The 19,319-nt window shown below is 41.7% G+C and overlaps 1 protein-coding gene across 1 annotated transcript in view; it reads left to right on the top strand.

The window, feature by feature from the left end:
- The window catches only part of apc2 (APC regulator of WNT signaling pathway 2), a 233,285-nt gene that overhangs the window by 52,787 nt on the left and 161,179 nt on the right, over positions 1–19,319 (top strand). The window contains exon 2 of the mRNA XM_059990792.1: positions 18,678–18,836. Coding sequence (XP_059846775.1) covers positions 18,678–18,836 — 159 coding nt within the window. The remainder of the gene's footprint in view (positions 1–18,677; positions 18,837–19,319) is intronic.

Below are 19,319 nucleotides of genomic sequence, written 5' to 3'. Positions count from 1 at the left end.
CTTCACCTGAATATCATTAATTTACCTAATTGAGGCTTGTGTTACCTGTTAATTGCTCCCTGAAGTTTCTCTGTGCTGTTTATTGGTACCTCTGGGTTTCTTGTGCAACCTGTTTAAGGTACGTGAGCTGAGCTCGAACTAGCCTTTCCATTTGTTCTGAGTGATCCGTGCATCTTCGTTGATTCTTTGGTGAATAAACTCTCGTAGGTGCTTTATATTCGAGTTTCCAGTTACTCCGCGCCTGGGTTCGCTAGCCTGAGTTGTTTGCTACATAATGCTTCAGTTAAAAGTCTTTCTCTTTCTCTCCCTCCTGCATTATCCATCAATCACCAATCCCATTACACAAAAGAAAGACTACGAAAAGTAATCCAAGCTACGGTTGATAAACTGAAGACAGTAATGTAAAGTTGTACATGGCAGTAATTTTCCAAACTAAATTACAGAATGTTAATTCAGTCACTTGCACTAAACACGCAGCAAAGTGAACACTCTACATCATACCATACGTTAGAGGTTTGGTTCTATTGTGTTCCATGGACCAAATTTTTAACGTGGGACTTAACTACTGCACTTTAATGCCAGCAGCCAAGGATGAGTTCTGTGTTGTAGAAAGAGAGATTAGCTTTATTTGTCTCATGTACCTGTATACAGAAACATACAGTGAAATGAGGCATTTCAATTCAAATTAAATCAGCAAAGATTGGGTTGGGCAGCCTGCAATTGTCACTATGTTTTCATCACCAATGTGGAATACGCACAACTTACTAACCCTAACCTTACGCCTCTGGTATGTGGGAGAAAGTTAGAGCACCTGGAGGAAATCCATGTGGTCACAGGGGAGAATGCACAGACTCTTTGCAGATAGCAGTGGGCATTGAATCCCGATCCTAGCGTTGCGCTACCGTGCTGCCCCAAGAAACCAAAATCTTAGCAGGATATGCAGTTCGCTCACTCAAACAGAATCTTTCTCTCGCTATTTGGATTGTGACCCAAACCAGCTTTCCATCCTTTTCTATTCAGGGCCTTGTTAAAAGCTTATGTGCAAAACATAATTTGATTTACTGACCCATCTCCAACTCTCCCACCCACCCTTAATTCTTTGAGTGTATGCTGATGCGTAGCTTGCTCCAGACTTGCCAAAATTATGAACAGCGCCATCTAAGGTGCTTCTTCATCTTCTTAAGCAGAGGCTCTGGATGGGGGAATGGCTTACATTCACTCTCGTTCTGACACCAATGTGGGAATGATAGACTGATCCACAGAAGAGGCAGTCAATGACTGACCGAGGGACAGGAGCAGAGGATTGTGAGGCAGGGTGGGCTGCTCCTTCCGGCACTTATGCAGGCCTTCAATGCGCTTCTGATGCATGGCCTCAGAACCAACCCAAGAGCTGCTTCTTCACAGTGAATCAGTGGAGATGTTGCATCTCGTCAAGGAGAATTTGACTAAATCTTTGAATCTTTTCCTCTGAGATTAGTATGTCATTGTTACCTCTCATCTTCACCTATTCTGTAGAATTGGATGTAGTCCCCCTCCCTTACCACTTTATGTATAGCTTTTAATATTTCAACTCATATATATCTCCTACTTTTCTTCCTACTCCCACTTGGCCAACTCCAAAGTTTATCACAGTTCTACCATCAGTTTCTTTTTCTTCCTTTCAACATCCACAGACTTTGTCGCAGCATTCATGTGCACAAGGGCGACATTCAGCTTGCTGTCCTATTACCATGATCGCAATCCTGTCTGCCCTTGATAGAGTCACACCACACAGAAACAGCGTCCTCAACTCCAGTGGCCCGTACTGACCAAGATGCCCGTCTAAGCTAGTCCCATTTCACGAAGAGGTTGACGCGTTCTTGATTGGTAAGGGCATCACCGATGAAGGGAAGAAGGCTGGAGAATGGGGTCGAGAGGGGAAATGAATCAGACATGCTCAAGTAGCAGAGCAAGCTTGATGAGCCGAATGGCCTAATTCAGCTCCTGTGTCTTACTTCCCAGTGTTTGATGCATAATCTTTTAAATTTTTCCTATCCGTGTATCTGCTCCAGTCTCTTTTAAAGTGGTTAGCACGACGCTTTACAGTACAGATCACCCATGTTCAATTCCCACGGCTGCCTGTAAGGAGTTTGTACGTTCTCCTTGTGACTGCGTGGATTTCTTCCGGGTGCTCCGGTTTCCTCACACAGTCCACAGACACGCCTGTTGGTAGGTTAGTTTGTCATTGTGAATTGTCCCATGATTATGCTCAGATTAAATTGCTGAACAGTGTGGCTTGAAGGGCATATCTCCTGCTCTCTCAATAAATAAATAAACAGTAAAATTAAGTCAACACACACAAAATGCTGGTGGAACACAGCAGGCCAGGCAGCATCTATAAAGAGAAGCACTGTCGACATTTCGGGCCGAGACCCTTCGTCAGGACCCTCGTGCAAATGGTTTCCTTGTGATTGCTCTAGTAAAATTAAGTGCTGTTTTTGAATCTCTCAAACACTTCCTGTGGCAACTCATCCCACGTATGTATCATTATCTATGTCAAACTGTTGCCCCTCAAGTTCCTATTAAACCTTTCACCTCTCACCTTAAACCTATGCCCTCCAGTTCTTGATTTCTCAGCTCGGTGAAAAAGACAATGCATTCACCTTACCAACGAACCTCATAAGTATTGACACCTTTATAAGATCATCTCTCAGTCTCCTATGCTCCATGAAAACAAGTCATAACCCATCCAATCTCTCCCTATAACTCAGCCCTTCAGGTCCTAGCAACAGCCTTGTAAATGTTTTCTTCACTCTTTCTAGTTGAATAACGTATTTCCTATAGCAGGGTGAACAAAGCTGAACATCATACTTCAAGTGTGGCTCCACCACTGTCTTGTACAACTGCACCATGACCCTCAAACATTCATACTCACTGCCCTGACTGACGAACCCCTGCGCATCATAATGTTTCTTCACCACTCTGTCTTTCATGACCCCATTTTTAGGGAACCATACATTTGTAGTCCAAGGTCCTGTTTTTCTACAACACTCCTTAGAGGCCCATGCTTCATTGTGGTAGAGAAACCATAACATTTGCCAGCTGGATGGGAGATGACTATTCCTCTTGCCAAGTCTCTGCTGTTTCCAATCAACACACAAGTTCCCATGGCAAACCTCTGGAAGAATCAGTCAGTCTTAGCAACCTGATTATCAAGGCAACTGATTTATAATTATGCAATATTGGTTATCACTTTTTGCTCACATATGTCATCAAAACTTCCTTATAGAGTCAGAGAAAACTAAAGCACAGAAACAGGCCCTTTGGATCATCCAATCCATGCTGAACCACTTAACCAGCCTAGTCCATTAGAACTGCACTCGGACCATAGCCTCCATATCGTTTCCATTCATGTACCTATCTAAACCTCTTGAATGTTGAAATCTAAATCACATCTACCACTTGCACTGGTAGCTCATTCCACACTCTCACCGCTCTCTGAGTGAAGGTTTCCCCTCATGTTCCCCTTAAACATTTCACCTTTCAACCTTAACCTATGACCTCTAGTTGTAGCCTCACCCAACTCTTGGTTCTCCTTCTATTCGTCCATCTGCAAAGGTCATTCAACCAAACATCCGGTGGCTCAGTTTTGTTCTTTGTTAAGCCCCTCTCTCTCACCTTCTTCTGTCCTTTTCGAGCTTTCCCTCAACACTCTTGGTTTTTAAATCCTTCTCACCGTCAATGGCCTGTCCCACTCCTAGAAAATTTTCTTTGTGTCTCCTCAATGGAACTTCTTCCCCCAGTCCCTTTGCTTCTCTGGTTCCCTTTCCAGTACTTACTTTATCCTTCACTTCAGTTTCCAAATGCTTTCTAATTTATTTTCTATTCCATCTTTTATCTCGAGATACAGCATTATAACAGGCCCTTCAGTCCAATAAGCCTGTGCTGCTGAATTACACTCAGGTGACCAATTAACCTGCTAACCCATACACCTTTGGAATGCGGGAGTGAACCCATGCAGTTACAGGGAGGAAGTAGAAACTCCTTACAGACAGTGGCAGAATTAAGCCCAGGTGGCTGGCGCTGTAATCGTGATATGCTAACTGCTACTCTAAATTATGATGATCCCTTCTCTCACCAATTTTTGACTTTAATGCACGTCAAGTTTTTGCTTTCAGACTGTTGCAAAACCAGTTATCCATAAGAAAGCTTTGGAAAGCTGGAGCTAGTTTTATCCCAACAAGAAGACATGGGGCGAAGATTACAGAGAACTGACACCATGTTGAGCCTTTGGTTTGTTCAGCAGTGGTGTTAAGGGATGGAGGATGCATGATAGACAGAAAGCGTGAAATAAAATTCAAGTTGAAAGTTCAAAATAAATTTATTAATAAGTACGTATATGTCACCATATTCAACCCTGAGATCCATTTTCTGGTGGGGATTCATGGTAGGTACAATGAAGTACAATAGAATCAATGAAAAACTACACATGAACAAAGAGAGGCAAACAACCAACGTGCAAAATGAGATAAATTGTGCAGATGCAAACCCCCCCCCCCCCCCCCCCACCAAATAATAAATAAATAATAAATAATATTAAGAACATGAGTTGTATTTGAAACTGAGTCTATAGTTTGTGGAATCAGTTCACTGTTGAGATGAATGAAGTAAATAAGGTGGAGGAGGTGGTCAAGGACAGAAAAGAATTACATATATATTTTAGCGCAGACTCTGGGCTGAGTGATCATCTGTATATGCTTTATTTTATTTTATTTAGAGATACAGCGTTGAATAGCAATGGCTCGATGAGCCACACCATTGAGCAACCCCCGAATTTTAACCCTTGCCCTATCACAGGTCAATTTAACTACTAACCGCTACACCTTTGGACTGTGGGAGGAAACCCACATGCTCACAGGAAGAACGTACAAACTCTTACAGAGGATGCTGGAACTGAACTCTGAACTCCAGTGCCCTGACCTGTAACAGCGTTGCACTAACCACTAATGGTATAGGTCCAATATCCGGTATTACCGTATAGATCCAAAGTAATGAAGAGTGGTAGAAAGTAGGCAGGAGATCTGTTTTGGATTGGGTGAAGTTAATGTAGTGCTGTACATGCACTGGCAGAGAAATCCTAACAATGCTTCGTGGAGAGATTGGATACTTCCAGTCAGGCTTGAATCCCTTCTGTTTAATTGAATCACAGCTTATTATATGACAAGAAATTGGCATTTGGCAGCAATTTGTATAAATTGGATGTATTAACTCTAATTTACTCTGTATGACACTTCCTTCTGGTATAAATTTGACAGGAAAGAAATCAGATTTTCAAGACATAACACACAAAATGCTGGAGGAATGCAGCAGGTCAGACTGCATCTATGGAAATGAGTTACCAGTCAACATTTACTCTTTTCTATAGATGCTGCCTGGCCTACCTAATTCCTCCAGCATTTTGTGATGTGTCCCCCTGGATTTCCAACATCTGCAGATTTTCTTGTGTTTGTGATTTACAGTATAGCTGGATTATACTGAAAAGTAAGAAAAATTTCCCTTTCTCTTCTAATTCAGCCTTTCTTGGGTGGTGTAGTCTGGAAGTATAATATTTGGATAACTAGCAGCAGACGAAAAGCAACATTTGAATTGCTTTGTAGGTAATTTGTCTTCCATCAGATGTTGGAAATGTTTCAAACAGATGGCAGTAGTTGCTTAATCAAACATTAAGCATGGCGCATTCTACCATTCCCTGAGACTTAAGACTCAGCTACATGAGCTTGTTCTGCCATTAAGTTAGATTACGTCTGATTAGTATTTCAAATGTAGATAGTTGTTTTCCCTCTACTTTCTTAACAGCTAACACCATTTTATCACGTTGTTCTAATTTCAACTTTTGTTATAAATAGCCACCAACTTTTAAGTAGTGGATTAGCAGTCCAGAAAGGAGAGTTTAAATCCTACCAAGCTAGCTGTGTGGAATTTAAAATCAATTTCAGAACCAGACTCAGGATTAATGGCATACTGTATGTTGTGAAATATGTAGTTTTGCAGTAGCAGTACATTGCAATGCATAATAATAAAATCTGTACGTTAAAATAAGATATAAAAAAGAAAGTTAAATTAAATAAGTAGTACAAAAAGAGAGGGAACAGTACTGAGGTAGTGTCCATGGGTTCATTGTCCTTTCAGAAATTTGATGGCAGTGGGGAAGAAGCTATGTCTGAAATGTAGGGTCTGTGCCTTCAGATTCCTGTACCTCCACCCTGATGGTAGCAATGAGAATAGGGCGTGTCTCTGCTGATGAGGGTCCTTGATGATGGATGCTGCTTTTGTGAAACATCGCCTTTTGAAGGTGGCCTGGATGCTGGGGAGGCTGGTGCCCACGATGAAGCTAACTGAGTTCACAACTTTCTCCAGCTTCTTCTGAGACTGTGCAGTGCCCCCTCCATACCAGATAGTGGTGTAACCAGTTAGAATGCTCTCCATGATACATCTGTAGGAAATTGCAAGTGTCTTTGGTGACATACCAATTCTTCTCAAGCTCATAATGAAATATAGCCTTTAATATATGAAAAGTACTGGTGTTGGTAATAGTGACCGTGGAACTGTAGGATTGATGTGTAATTGAGAGCATACTGACCTACTGCATGGTACACAAGATTGACCAAAAATCTCTTCAACGAGTGATTGTCGTGGTTTCTCGTGCCCCACAAACGACCAGGAGACGCAGAAGATTCTACAAGAAGGTTTAAACTTTAATTTGCAAATCAACGCTGAGACAGTCATTGAGCTAGTCGCTGATTGCCCACCGATCCTTGTACATAGCATTTTTTATAGCAATCTCCTGGTTTAGTTGCATTAGCATATCCAATCGGTCTACAGTTGCGTATCACACGTATATCCTATCCGGCACTATTGTTTCTACCCATTGACCTAATCATGTTCTAATCTACATCTCTTAGTTACCTCTCATTAACACACCATTATCTTCTACATTCTTAGGATTTCATTCTCCTACTAAATTGGATACATGCTTAGCAAATAGCAAACTCAAAGCTGACTACATAGTTTTGGCTACATAGCAAACAATGCAACTTTTATACTCCAATATGATCAGGACTGCACAGGACTGCACAGAACATCACTGGAACACAACTACCGCAACTAACAATGGCTACCTCTCATGCTGTCTACTGTGGGCTTGCAAATTTGTGATGGGCTCATCCCACCCCAGCTATCACCTGTTCAATCTCCTATCGTCCTGCAGCAAATAAACATCTCCGCATGGACATCTAGACTGGAAGAGACTCTTTTCCCCCAGGGCTGTCGTACAACTGAACCATTCCACCTGCACTCCCCCCCCCACAGTCAATAAGAACATAAGAGCAGGAGTAGGCCATATGGCCCATCGAACCTGCCCTGCCATTCAATAAGATCATAGCTAATCCGATCGTAAACTCAGCTCCATCTACCTGCCTTTTCTCCATAACCCTTAATCCTCTTATTATGTAAAAACCTGTCTAACTGTTTCTTAAATATATTTAGTGAGGAAATGTCAACTGCTTCCTGGGGCAGAGAATTCCACAGATTCACCACTCTTTGGGAAAAACAGTTTCTCCTCATCTCCATCCTAAATCTTCTCCCCTGAATCTTGAGGCAATGTCCTCTAGTTCTAGTCCAGAGGCACTATGGACAATTTCTGAGTGCAATACATGGGCATGTGCAATATTTGGGTTCAACAGGGGCAGCTACCTTGCTTTGATTTCAGAGCACTTTTATTAAAAATTTCAACTTTAATTATTTATGCTATTTTATAGTTAATATTGTGTTTTATAATTTTATGTGCAATGCTTCAATGGGGCAGCCACTCTCTGTTAATTTTAGAGCTTTTTGTTTTTGATTCGAATTAACTCAGACGTTATTTTAAATTGAGTCATTGTGTTTTTAGTAATTGCCAGTATGGTGTTTTGCACTGAATGGAGTAGTACAGAAATCCCGTTATCCTCAGCAATGATAATAAAGCTCTAACTAATTAAATCGGCACAGTTGGTTCCCTAGTCGCTTGTAGGGATGGGAAACTGCCAGGTTTATCTGGTCTGGTCTATATGTGACAACGGAAATATGATTAATTCCGATCCAGACTCAATTAGTTATCGCATATACATCAAAACATACAATGAAATGTATGTCTGCTGGGATTGTCCATTGTGTCTGGCACTCCCGGTGGGACCTCCTCTACGTTGGTGAGACCCGTCGTAAAATGGGAGGCTGCTTCGTTGAGTACCTCCGCTTCATCCGCCAAAAGTGGAACTTCCCAGATTAATTCCGATTCTCATTCCCATTCCAATGTTTTGGTCCACGGCCTCCTCTTGTGCTAGGATGGGGCCACCCTTAGGGTGGAGGAGCAACACCTTATATTTCATCTGGATGCCCTCCAACCTGATGGCATGAATATCAATTTGTCCTTCCAGTGAAGAAAATTCCCCCCCTTCTATTGCCCACTGTGGCCTCTTACCACTTCTTACCTGCTTATCAGTTCCCCCGGGTCCCCTCCTCCTTCCCTTTCTTCTATGGTCCCCTCTCCTATCAGATTCCTTTCTCTCCAGCTCTTTATCTTTCCACTCTACCTGGCTTCACCTATCACCTGCTAGCTATCCTCCTTCCCCTCCCCCAGCCTCTTTATCCTGGTGTCTTCTCCCTTCAGTTACAGTCCTGAAGAGGGGTCTCGGCCCGAAACGTCGACTGTTTATTCATTTCCATAGATGCCGCCTGACCTGCTGAGTTCCTCCAGCATTTTGTGTCTGTTGCAATCAAATGTGTCGCTTGCATAAACAATCAGCACAACCTGACGGTGTGCTGGGGGCAGCCCACAAGTGCTGCCACATATTCCAGCACCGACAGAGCATGCCCACAATGTTCAGCTGAATAACATCAGCAACAGCAACAAAAAATAACAACAACAGCGAAGCTGTTCTTCCTCCCACTCACACGCACAGACAGGTCTTCAGCCCCAGAGTAGTCTGCCTCCAGGCCTCCAACCTGTCATGGACTCACAGACTCGTAAACGTTGGGCCTCTGACTTTCAGCCCGTCGACCCAGGGACCTTGCCCATCAGGTTTTGACTTCTGGTCTTTCGGACAGGGGGAGTGGAGGGAGTGTTGTTTCTGGCTGGACCCTCAGACATCAGACCTCCGATTTCTGGACATGTCGACATTGACTTTGACTTCTGGGCTCACTGATTTTGGTCTTCAACCTCCGGTTTTTGACCTCTGGTATGTCTTGAATCTCCTCTTGAATTCCCTCAAGAATAGTCCCACGCAGAGACTAGAAATGATACATGTTTGTTTTGTTTGAGACAATTACATTCTATAAATGAATAAAAACAGCTTTTACTCAAGAGAATTACAGATTTCATAATTTCTGAATAATTTCCTTCCCTACATGTATTTATGAGTGCCTTTTTACCAGTAGGAATCAAACTCTGAAATGATCTTTTCTAGAGATCAAAATTCTTGCACTTGTCTTCCATTTTTCGTAATACCCGAAGAAACTTACCCAGCCAATAAAGAATACAATGTTCTGACCTTGAAAGTTAAGAAAGGACTGGAAGAAGGTCCTTCTCATTACCAAGGATCTGGCTAAAACCTCAGATGACAATATATTCTGGTGACTCATGGTCTGAGAGGAATGTGCAAACTGTCTTCAAATCCCTACTAATTAAATTAGTGGGAAAGGAGGAGAAAGATTTGATTGACTCAGTTTTGTCAGTTGTCATTATGGCTCATTGTTACTCTTGTAATTTTTAATACCAGCTGATTATAAACATCTGCCTCCTTAGTAGGATATAAGAAATATTTTCAAAGTTCTAAGTAAATTTATTATCAAAGTACATATACAGTATGTCACTATATATAACCCTGAGACCATATACAACTCTGAAATAATATTAATAATAAATGAATATTGAGAACATGAGATGAACAGTCCTTGAAAATGAGCCAATTTGTTGTGGGAGCATTTCGGTGATGGGAAATGTGATGTAGAGTGAAGTTATCCCCTTCAGTTCAAGAGCCTGATGGTTGATAGGTAACTACTGTTCAGAAACCTGGTGGTGTGAGTCCGGCTGCCTCTGTGCCTTCTGCCTGATGGCAGCAGCAAGAAGAGAGCCTGACCTGGGTGATGAGGGTCCCTGATAATGAATAGAATTGGAATTGAATAGAATTGAATTGAATTGGCTTTATTTCTTATGTCCTTCACATACATGAGAAGTAAAAATCTTTACATTACATCTCCATCTAAATGTGCCATGTGCAATCATAGTAATTTATAATAAATAGAACAGTCAATGTAATATAGAGTACACTCAAATCAGCGTGAGTTCATCAGTCAGACAGCCTGGTGGAAGAAGCTGTCCCGGAGCCTGTTGGTCCTGGCTTTTATGCTGCAGTACCACTTCCCAGATGGTAGCAGCTGGACTAGATTGTGGTTAGGATGGTTTGGGTCCCCAGTGATTCTACGGGCCCTTTTTACACACCTGCCTTTGTAAGTGTCCTGAATCATGGGAAGTTCACAACTACAGATGCGCTGGGCTGTCTGCACCACTCTCTGCAGAGTCCTACGATTAAGGGAGGTACATTTCCCATACCAGGCAGTGATGCAGCCAGTCAGGATGCTCTCAGTTGTGTCCCTGTAGAAAGTTCTTAGGATCTGGGGGCCCATACCAAACTTTCTCAACCATTTGAGGTGTAAGAGGCACTGTTGTACCGTTTTCATCACACAGCCGGTGTGTACAGATCATGTGAGGTCCTCAGTGATGTGGATACTGAGGAACTTGAAGCTGTTTACCCTCTCAACCCCAGATCCATGGATGTCAATATAGGTTAGCCTGTCCCCACTCCTCCTGTAATCCTCAACCAGCTCCTTTGTCTTTGCAACATTAAGGGAGAGGTTGTTGTCTTGACACCACTGTGTCAGAGAGATGACTTCTTCCCTGTAGGTCACCTCATTATTGTTTGAGATAAGGCCAATCAATGTAGGGTTGTCGGCAAATTTAATTAGCAGATTGAAGCTGTGGGTGGCGATACAATCATGGGTATACAGGGAGTAAAGTAAGGGACTCAGTACACAGCCCTGAGGGGCTTCTGTATTGAGAGTCAAAGGGTTGGAGGTGAGGGAGCCCACTCTTACAACCTGCTGGCGATCTGACAGGAAGTCCAGGATCCAGCTGCACAAGGGTTAAGCCTGAGGTCTTTGAACTTCTTGTCGAGCCTGGATGGAACTATGGTGTTGAATGCTGAACTGTAGTCCAAGAGCAGCATTCTCACATAAGCATCCTTCTTCTCCAGATGTGTAAGAACGGTATGTAGAGCAGTGGCTATTGCATCATCTGTCATTCGATTGTGTAGGTAGGTGAATTTTAAGGGTCCATTTTGGGTGGTAGCAAGCTGCAAATGTTGTCCTTGACCAGCCTCTCAAAGCATTTGCTTATTTTTTGAGGGGAGTGAGACAGGATGCCAGTCATTCAGGCATGCTACTTTGTTTTTTGGGTACAGGGGCAATGGTGGATAATTTGAAGCAGGATGGCACTCTACACTGGGAGAGGGAGAGATTAAAAATTTCAGTAAATACACCTGCTAGTTGTGCCGCACACATCCTGAGTACTCACCCTGGGATGCCGTCCGGTCCCGCAGTCTTGCGGCTGTCCACTCATTGGAAACATCTGCGTACCTCAGACTCAGAGATGACCAGGTTGCAGCTTTCCTGTGACAGTGCTTTATAGATGTGCTCACTGGAGGGGAGGGCTTTACCTGTGACGGACTGGGCTACATCCACTATTTTTTGTTGGATTTTCCATTCAAGGGCATTGGCGTTTCCATAACAGGGCGAGATGCAGCCAGTCTATATACATCACCACACACCTAGAGAAGTTAGTCAAAGTTTTAGATGTCATGCCAAATCTTTGCAAGCTCCTAAGGAAGCAGAGACTGCTGTGTTTTCTATATAATTGCACTCATGTGCTGGGCTCAGGACAGGTCCTCTGAAATGATTAACAACAAGGAATTTAAAGTTGCTCATCCTCTCCATCTCTGATCCCTCGATGAGGACTGTCCCATGGACCTCCAGTCACCTCCTCCTGAAGTCAATAGTCTTTCTGACATTGAAATTATTGTTTGAGGCAATTAGTTGTTGTGGCCCCTCTCAACCTCCCTCCTGTGTGCTGATTCATCACCACCTTTGATTTGGCCTATGATAGTGTTGTCATCAGCAAACTTAATGTGGCATTGTAGCTGTGCTTAGCACACAGTATTAAGTGTAGAGTAGAGCAGGGGAATAAGCATTGAGCCTTGTTGTGCACCCGTGCAGATGGAGATTGTGGAGGAGATGCTTTGCTAATCCAAATGGATTGGTGTCTGCAAGTGAGGAAATCGAAGATCCAATTACATAAGGATATATTGAGACCAAAGTTTTGATTCTTATTGATTAGTCTTGAGGAGATGATGGTACTGCATTCCGAACTGTAGTCGATAAAGAGCATCCTGATGGATGCATCTTTGCTGTCCAGATGTTCCAGGGTTGAGGGAAGAGCCAATGAGATGGCATCTGCTGTGGACCTGTTGTGCTGGTAGATAAACTGGAGCAGATCCAAGTTGTTTCTCAGGCAGGAGTTGATATGTTTCGTCATCATCCTCTCATCACTGTGGACGTAAGTGCTACCGGATGATAGTCACCGAGGCAGGTTAGTATGTTCTTCTTAGGCACCGATAATTAAGAAGAAGAAATTCCTTCCTGACATCCCAGCCAATACTTAAGCTTCAATCATCAATCATGACCAGGTTTGCGGTTTATGGGATCTTGCTGTGCACACATTTACTGCCTCTGTTCTCCCATAGCCACATTCCAAAATACTGGACTCACTGGAACAAACTGAGGCTGTGAAAGGCACAACATAAGCGTGAGAGTTTCAGTTTCTTTCATCACTGTCCCAAGTTAACTACGGGTTAGTAAGCTGTGGCAATGTTATGTTGGCGGTGGAGACACGGAGGGCTGCACATTCTTGGACTGTGTTGGCTGTTGACGTAAAGGGCACATTGTAATATTTCAATATACATGTGGCAAATAAAGTTAATTTTTAATTTTTATTTATCCACGTAGCTGGAGTCATGATGGATGATTTGGAGGGTGGGATGGATCATTCAAACTATTGACGTAATTTGAGTTTCCTCACTGATTTTTCTGATCATGAAAAATGCAGGAAGAAAGCTAACACTCACCTACTTATATGCAAATTATATTGATCCCTCAGTATTTCTCGTTTATACCCATGTACCCCTGTTAGGTATAACCACTATTTATGGTGATCGCATTTTTGCTCATTGTTCTTTTTAATATAGGTTGGTGAGTTGCACTATTAGTAGTTGCTATGGTGACCAGTACACACTGGAGGTATCAGGTCTACTGTGGGCCTTATAGTCACCTTGAACATCATGATTCATTGGGCCTGAGGGAAATCTGTGATGATTATCATCAGCAAAAGGACTTGGTCTCTTTCACAGAAGTCGTTACCATATTTTACGAGTTGGCTCAGGAATGCAATCTAGTTTGCTCACCTTTGATGAACACAGCAATAAAAGCCCTATAGTTTAATTTCGAACTTGCCATATTATTCTCTATGAAAGGTATTTGGATGTTCTTTATAAATCTGTGATACATCGTTCTCCAAGTTCCATCTTTTGATCATATACAGAAGCAGGGGTGTTAACACTCTGGTATTCTTGGAGCTTAGTGATTAGTTTTAGGGGATGAAGGCTGAGTTATAGTCTGTTATGTTTTGTAGCTTAAAAAAATGTTAAAATAATTCAAAGGAAGATAAGCAAGTCCAAAATGCAGATCTAACTTTGGGTTTACTTTAAGCAAGGTGTGCATGTATCATGTGATAGTGTGATAATGTATGAAATTCATGTATTTCTACATATGTCTAACTTGTAATGAACAAGAATACATAATCAAACAATATTTATACAAGATTACTCAAATATTATTGAAATATTAAATACACAACATAGTCAATGGAGAACATCCTGATGAATTTATCCTCAAAGTTCAAAGTAAATTTTATTATCAAAGTACATATATGTCACTATATACAATCCTATGATTAATTTTTCTGTGGGCATATCCAGCAAATCTATAGAATAATAACTATAACAGGATCAATGAAAAATCAACTGGATTGTAGAAGACAACAAACCGTGCAAGTGCAAACATAACTAAACTGCCCAGATGTTCCAGAGCTGAGTGAAGAGCCAGTGAGATGGCATCTGCTGTGGACCTGTTGTGACGGTAGGCATATTGGAGTGGATTCTGGTCACTTATGACCAACCTCTCGAAGATCTTTATGAAGGTGGTTGTAGGTGTAATGTAGATAACATGACACCTAATTCACACTTAATACCACCCACAGGCCGCAAAGTGTTAACAATTAGATGATTCATGTCCTTTGATAACCCAGGCGCCTGGAATTATAAATTAATGAAACACTGTGCAGTTGTTTAAAAATTTTAAATCAGACTTCAGCAGCCTGTGCTAAAGGCCATAAGTCACAGTAGCAGAATTAGGCCATTCGGCCCCTCAGTCTGTTCTGCCAGTCGATCATGGTTGATTTATTTTCCCTCTCAACTCCACTTTCAAGAACATATAAACCTCCTGCTTTAAATTAAGCCCAACGATGTGGCATTCACAGCCATCTGTGGCAATGAATTCCATAGGATTCACCATCCTCTGGCCAAAGAAATTCCTCCTTGTCTCTGTTCTAAAGGGATTTCCTTCTATTTTAAGGCTGTGCCCTCTGGTCTTAGACTCTCACAGTGTTAGAAACATATTCTCCTCTTCGGCTCTATCCAGGCCTTTCAATATTCAGTAGATTTCAATGTGATCGCCTGATTCTTTTAAACTCTAATGCATACTGACCCATAGCCATCAACAGTTCTCATACATTAACCCTTTTATTACTGGGATAGCGTTCATAAACTTCTCCAATGCCAGAACATTCTTCCTTAGATCTGGGGCCCAAAACTGCTCATGCGGTCTGACCGATGCCTTTTAAAGTACTAACAGTCTATATTCTAGTCCTCCCGAATAGATCATGACGTACAGCAATTTTTTTTTTACTGAATGAAAGAATTTCTAGGATAACCATAAATGTGTCAATGATAGAAAAGTGCAGCTTTCTGTAACCACAAATAGTAACCACTTCCTTTGAAGACTCAGGTCAGAAAAACATAGCTTCCTCATGTAATCTGGGGGCACAAAACTTGAAATAGTTTCTGTTTCATTTGCCCCTTTTTAGTGAAGATCTGAAATTAAATCTTGGAAATACTCAGTAGATTGGTATTGAAAAGAGTGAAGTCCTCTTTAACCTATTGGATAGGTTAAAAAAAGGTCATTCTTCTGAAATGATGAATGAGGGGGGATTTCATTAAAACCTATTGTATATTGAAAGACTTAGAACAGATGTGGAGAGGATGTGGGTGAGTCTAGGACCAGAGAGCACAACCTTAGAATACAAGGGGGCATCCCTTCAGAACAGGGAAGGGGGGGAATTTCTTTAGCCAGAGGGTGGTGATCTGTAGAATTCATTGTAATGGACAGCTGCAGAGGCCAAGTCATCGGATATACTTAAAGTGGAGGTTGATAGGTTCTTGATTAGTAAGGGCATCAATGGTTATGGGGAGAAAGCAGGAAATGGGGTTGAGATAAATGGTGTGTTGGCCATAGTAGAGTGGCAGAGCAGACTCATTGGGCCAGATAGCTTGGTTCTGCTCCTATGTCTTAGTGTCTTATGGTTTTATGATAACTTGACTTTTGTAGTCCCCTATCATTTTTTATGAATTGAGCTTTCAAAGACATTTTGTTTCATAGAATTTTAAATAGAAAATGGGTAACAATTCTGTAACATCTTTGGTGTGGTATAGACAGCTGGGTGAGATGATAAATGGAGTAGGAGGAGATGTGGCTCGAGCATAATTAGCAATCTAGAATAAATGTACAACTGGCAAGCTTTGGTGCTCCACATTCTGTCATATTTTAAGTCATCAGTGAAAAACAGAAGGAGGTGGATGCAAAACGGGTAACTTTTAATGATCATCCAAGAAGAACTAAGCAGAGGAGACACAAAGAGGCTTGGAAAGGACTTGCAAAGTTTAGCATATTGGATGGCTGAAAGCTCGGATGCTAATAGTGAGATGTGGTCACTAAAGGTTGTCCAAAAGACAAGAGCTGGAGGGAGCTAAGTGACTCAGACTGGTGGCAGTTACAGGGATTAGGGATGTTATTAGAAAAAGTCAATCCTTAAAGTGGCCTTATTCAAGCAAATGACTTCATACCAAGTTTAAAACACTTCAGAAATCTTTGAAAGAAGCAACATCAGGTGTGGAGAGAGAGCAGGAGTCTCATACGCAGAGGCCATGTTTAGTATTATATACTTATTTAGAGGCACAGCTCAGTAACTGGACCGTTAGACCCACCCATGTGATCAATGAACTTACTAACCCGTACATCTTTGGAATGAGGGAGGAAAGCAGGACATCAGAGGAAACACACACGTTCACTGGGAGAACGTACAAACTCCTTACAGACAGCACTATGAATTGAACCCAGGTTATTGGCCCTTTAAATCATCTGCTAACCGCTAAACTTTCAGCTTATGTTCTGTAGCAGTTAAAGGCAATGGTTTTCCTTCCAAATGATTTAGCGCATGTTTCATTTGGATAAGGGCATCGGTATTACAGGCCACACTGTACAAGCCTATTTTTTAAATGTAATGCTCTGCAAAGTAGCTTTGGTACTAATAAATGTCATTGGAATATTTCAGTTCCCATGTTGGCTTCTATTGTAAAATGCATCTAATCTCAGAGGCTCAGTAAGTACTCATTCAATCTTACTTACTGCCCATTACCCCACTAGGATTTAGAGCAAAAGTGAAGGGCCTCCATCTCTGGAGCTGTTCAGGGCTTCCTTCATCGTGTCAGTTGCTTCCTCTCAGTTTTCACCCCCGTCAGTCATGCAGGTCCCAGGTGGAGACTCAGGAATACCACCGCACTCAGATGTAAAAGGGTTCTTCGTTGCTGTTTCCATAACAATATTGTTTTACCAGTCAGGGTTGTTAGCCCTGAGCTGAATCCCTGAACCACTCTTAGTCTGGCCTCTACCCTTTGACCTGTTTGGCATGGGTGACCCTACCAAGATCCAAAGCACAAGGCACTTATTCCAGCCAACATATCTCTCTGGGTCATTGAAGCATGCAAGCCTCCAAACCGCGACAAGGTTATGGTCCTCTTGGAGGAAGTATATCACCTGGCAGGTAAATTATCTCCTATTTTTGACTGAGGAGCCTAAAGAGCTGCTATCACTGTCTCCAATAACCCCAGACATGATAAATTAACAAATATAAACCAAAAGATACCAAAGAATGCATATGCAGAAACCTAGAATAACAAGTAATCTGCTGTAGGAACTCAGCAGATCGAGCAGCATCTGTGAGGAACAGATTTACCAATGTTTTGAATCGAAACCTTCAGGGTTTGAAACAAGGCAGAACCTTGAGTTCCTCAGGTTTTTCCAAATATAAACAAAACTTTCACTGCCTATACCATTCAGTGGCTGATGATGTAAACTTCAATTTGTGGATATTGAAAGACGTTCAGATTAGGTCTCTTCATGTCAAACAGCAGAGAATGTTACAGATTGGGGAAAGACTTGTTGGATTGTATTACTACGTTAGCTCCCTCACGTAGGGGGTAAATGGCAAAAAAATAAAGTTATTAGATCTAAAATCAGCTCATGGCAGGCAAGTCTGCAATTTATAAATTCAAGCAGTGTAAATTAAATTAACTTGAAAGGCCTAGATAGAGTGGATGTGGGGAAGATGTCTCCTATAGTGAGGGAGTCTAGGACCAGAAGAGGGCACAGCCTCAGATTAGAAGGACACCCCTTTTGGAAAGAAAAGACCAGAAATTTCTTTAGCCAGAGGGTGGTGGATCTGTGGAATTCATTGTCACAAATGGCTGTGGAGGCCAAGTCTTTGTGTATACTTGAAGTTGAGGTTGATAAGTTCTTGTTTAGTAAGGATGTCAAAGGTTAAGGGGAGAAGGCAGGAGAATGGGATTGAGAGGGATAATAAATTAACCATAATGGAATGGCAGAGCAGATGGTCCAGATGGCCTAATTCTGCTCCTATGTCATATGGTCAAAATTAGATGACTATTTTGCTCCTAACCTTTTGTTTTCATAATCAGAATATTAATTACCAATACCGTATTTGTCTGTGGATGGGATTTTGAACTGAGTATATTTCTCACAGAATACAGTCTATTATGCAGCAAAATCAATCCAGTCGTTCTGTTTAAAGAGCAAACAAACTACAGCAACATTTTCCAGTCAAAGCAGTGTGATCTTCATAACCAATTGCAATGAGTGGAAGCAGGTTCGTTATGAGCATGAAGCAAATCTCAGTCATTTCCAGCAGAATAGTCACAGTATACGAATAATATGCAATTACCTTTGCTCAGACTGGTGTGCCATTTTCACTAAATGTATCCCATTGCTTTAGTGTAAATGACCTGTGAAATTATTGGGTTTCTTTTCCCCAGTTTCCCTCATTTCTGTTTTGAAGATACTATCAAGTACGTTTTCTCTGTTAGGTTTTGGAAGAACTCAGGATGTCTGGGTCAACATCTTCTTACGACCACCTTGTAAAGCAAGTCGAGGCACTGAGGAAGGAGAACTCCCACCTTCGGAGAGAGTTGGAGGACAACTCCAGCCATCTATCAAAGCTGGAGACGGAGACTTCAGACATGAAGGTGAGGACTTTGTTACTTGGTCCCTTGATAACCTTAAGGGTTTTAATTTAAATACACTAAAAACATGTTGAATGCCAGTTCTGTTGACTTTGCAGGAACAAATTGTTCAGATGCTAGAAAATTACCCAGGTAATAATTCTATTGAAATGCCATTCAGAGGAATTCAGATACTCATTTCTGTCCCTTTCAGAAGTTATTATGCAAATTGGGTAGCTGTTATATAACCAAAGATGTTCAAAATAGTTAAAAATTTTTTTTATCCTAATCATGAAAATTTAAGAAGGCATCTATGTTCAATTTTGGTATTGAAACACAAGGTTTCCTATGTTGGCTGGTGGTTCACATTAGACAAGCAGTAGGACATGTATGAGATTTGTAATTTCTGATGTGATTTGAAAACTTCTTTCTCCCCAGTTTCTACTTTCCTTTTTCATCAACTCTCCCCCTGTCTAACCATCTGAAAGCTGCTCATGGCTGAGAGTT

This window comes from Hypanus sabinus, chromosome 16 (genome assembly GCF_030144855.1).
Source record: "Hypanus sabinus isolate sHypSab1 chromosome 16, sHypSab1.hap1, whole genome shotgun sequence".
Lineage (NCBI taxonomy): Eukaryota > Metazoa > Chordata > Chondrichthyes > Myliobatiformes > Dasyatidae > Hypanus > Hypanus sabinus.
Note: the sequence above shows the minus strand (reverse complement) of the source record. Positions and strands in the feature narration are given on the sequence as shown.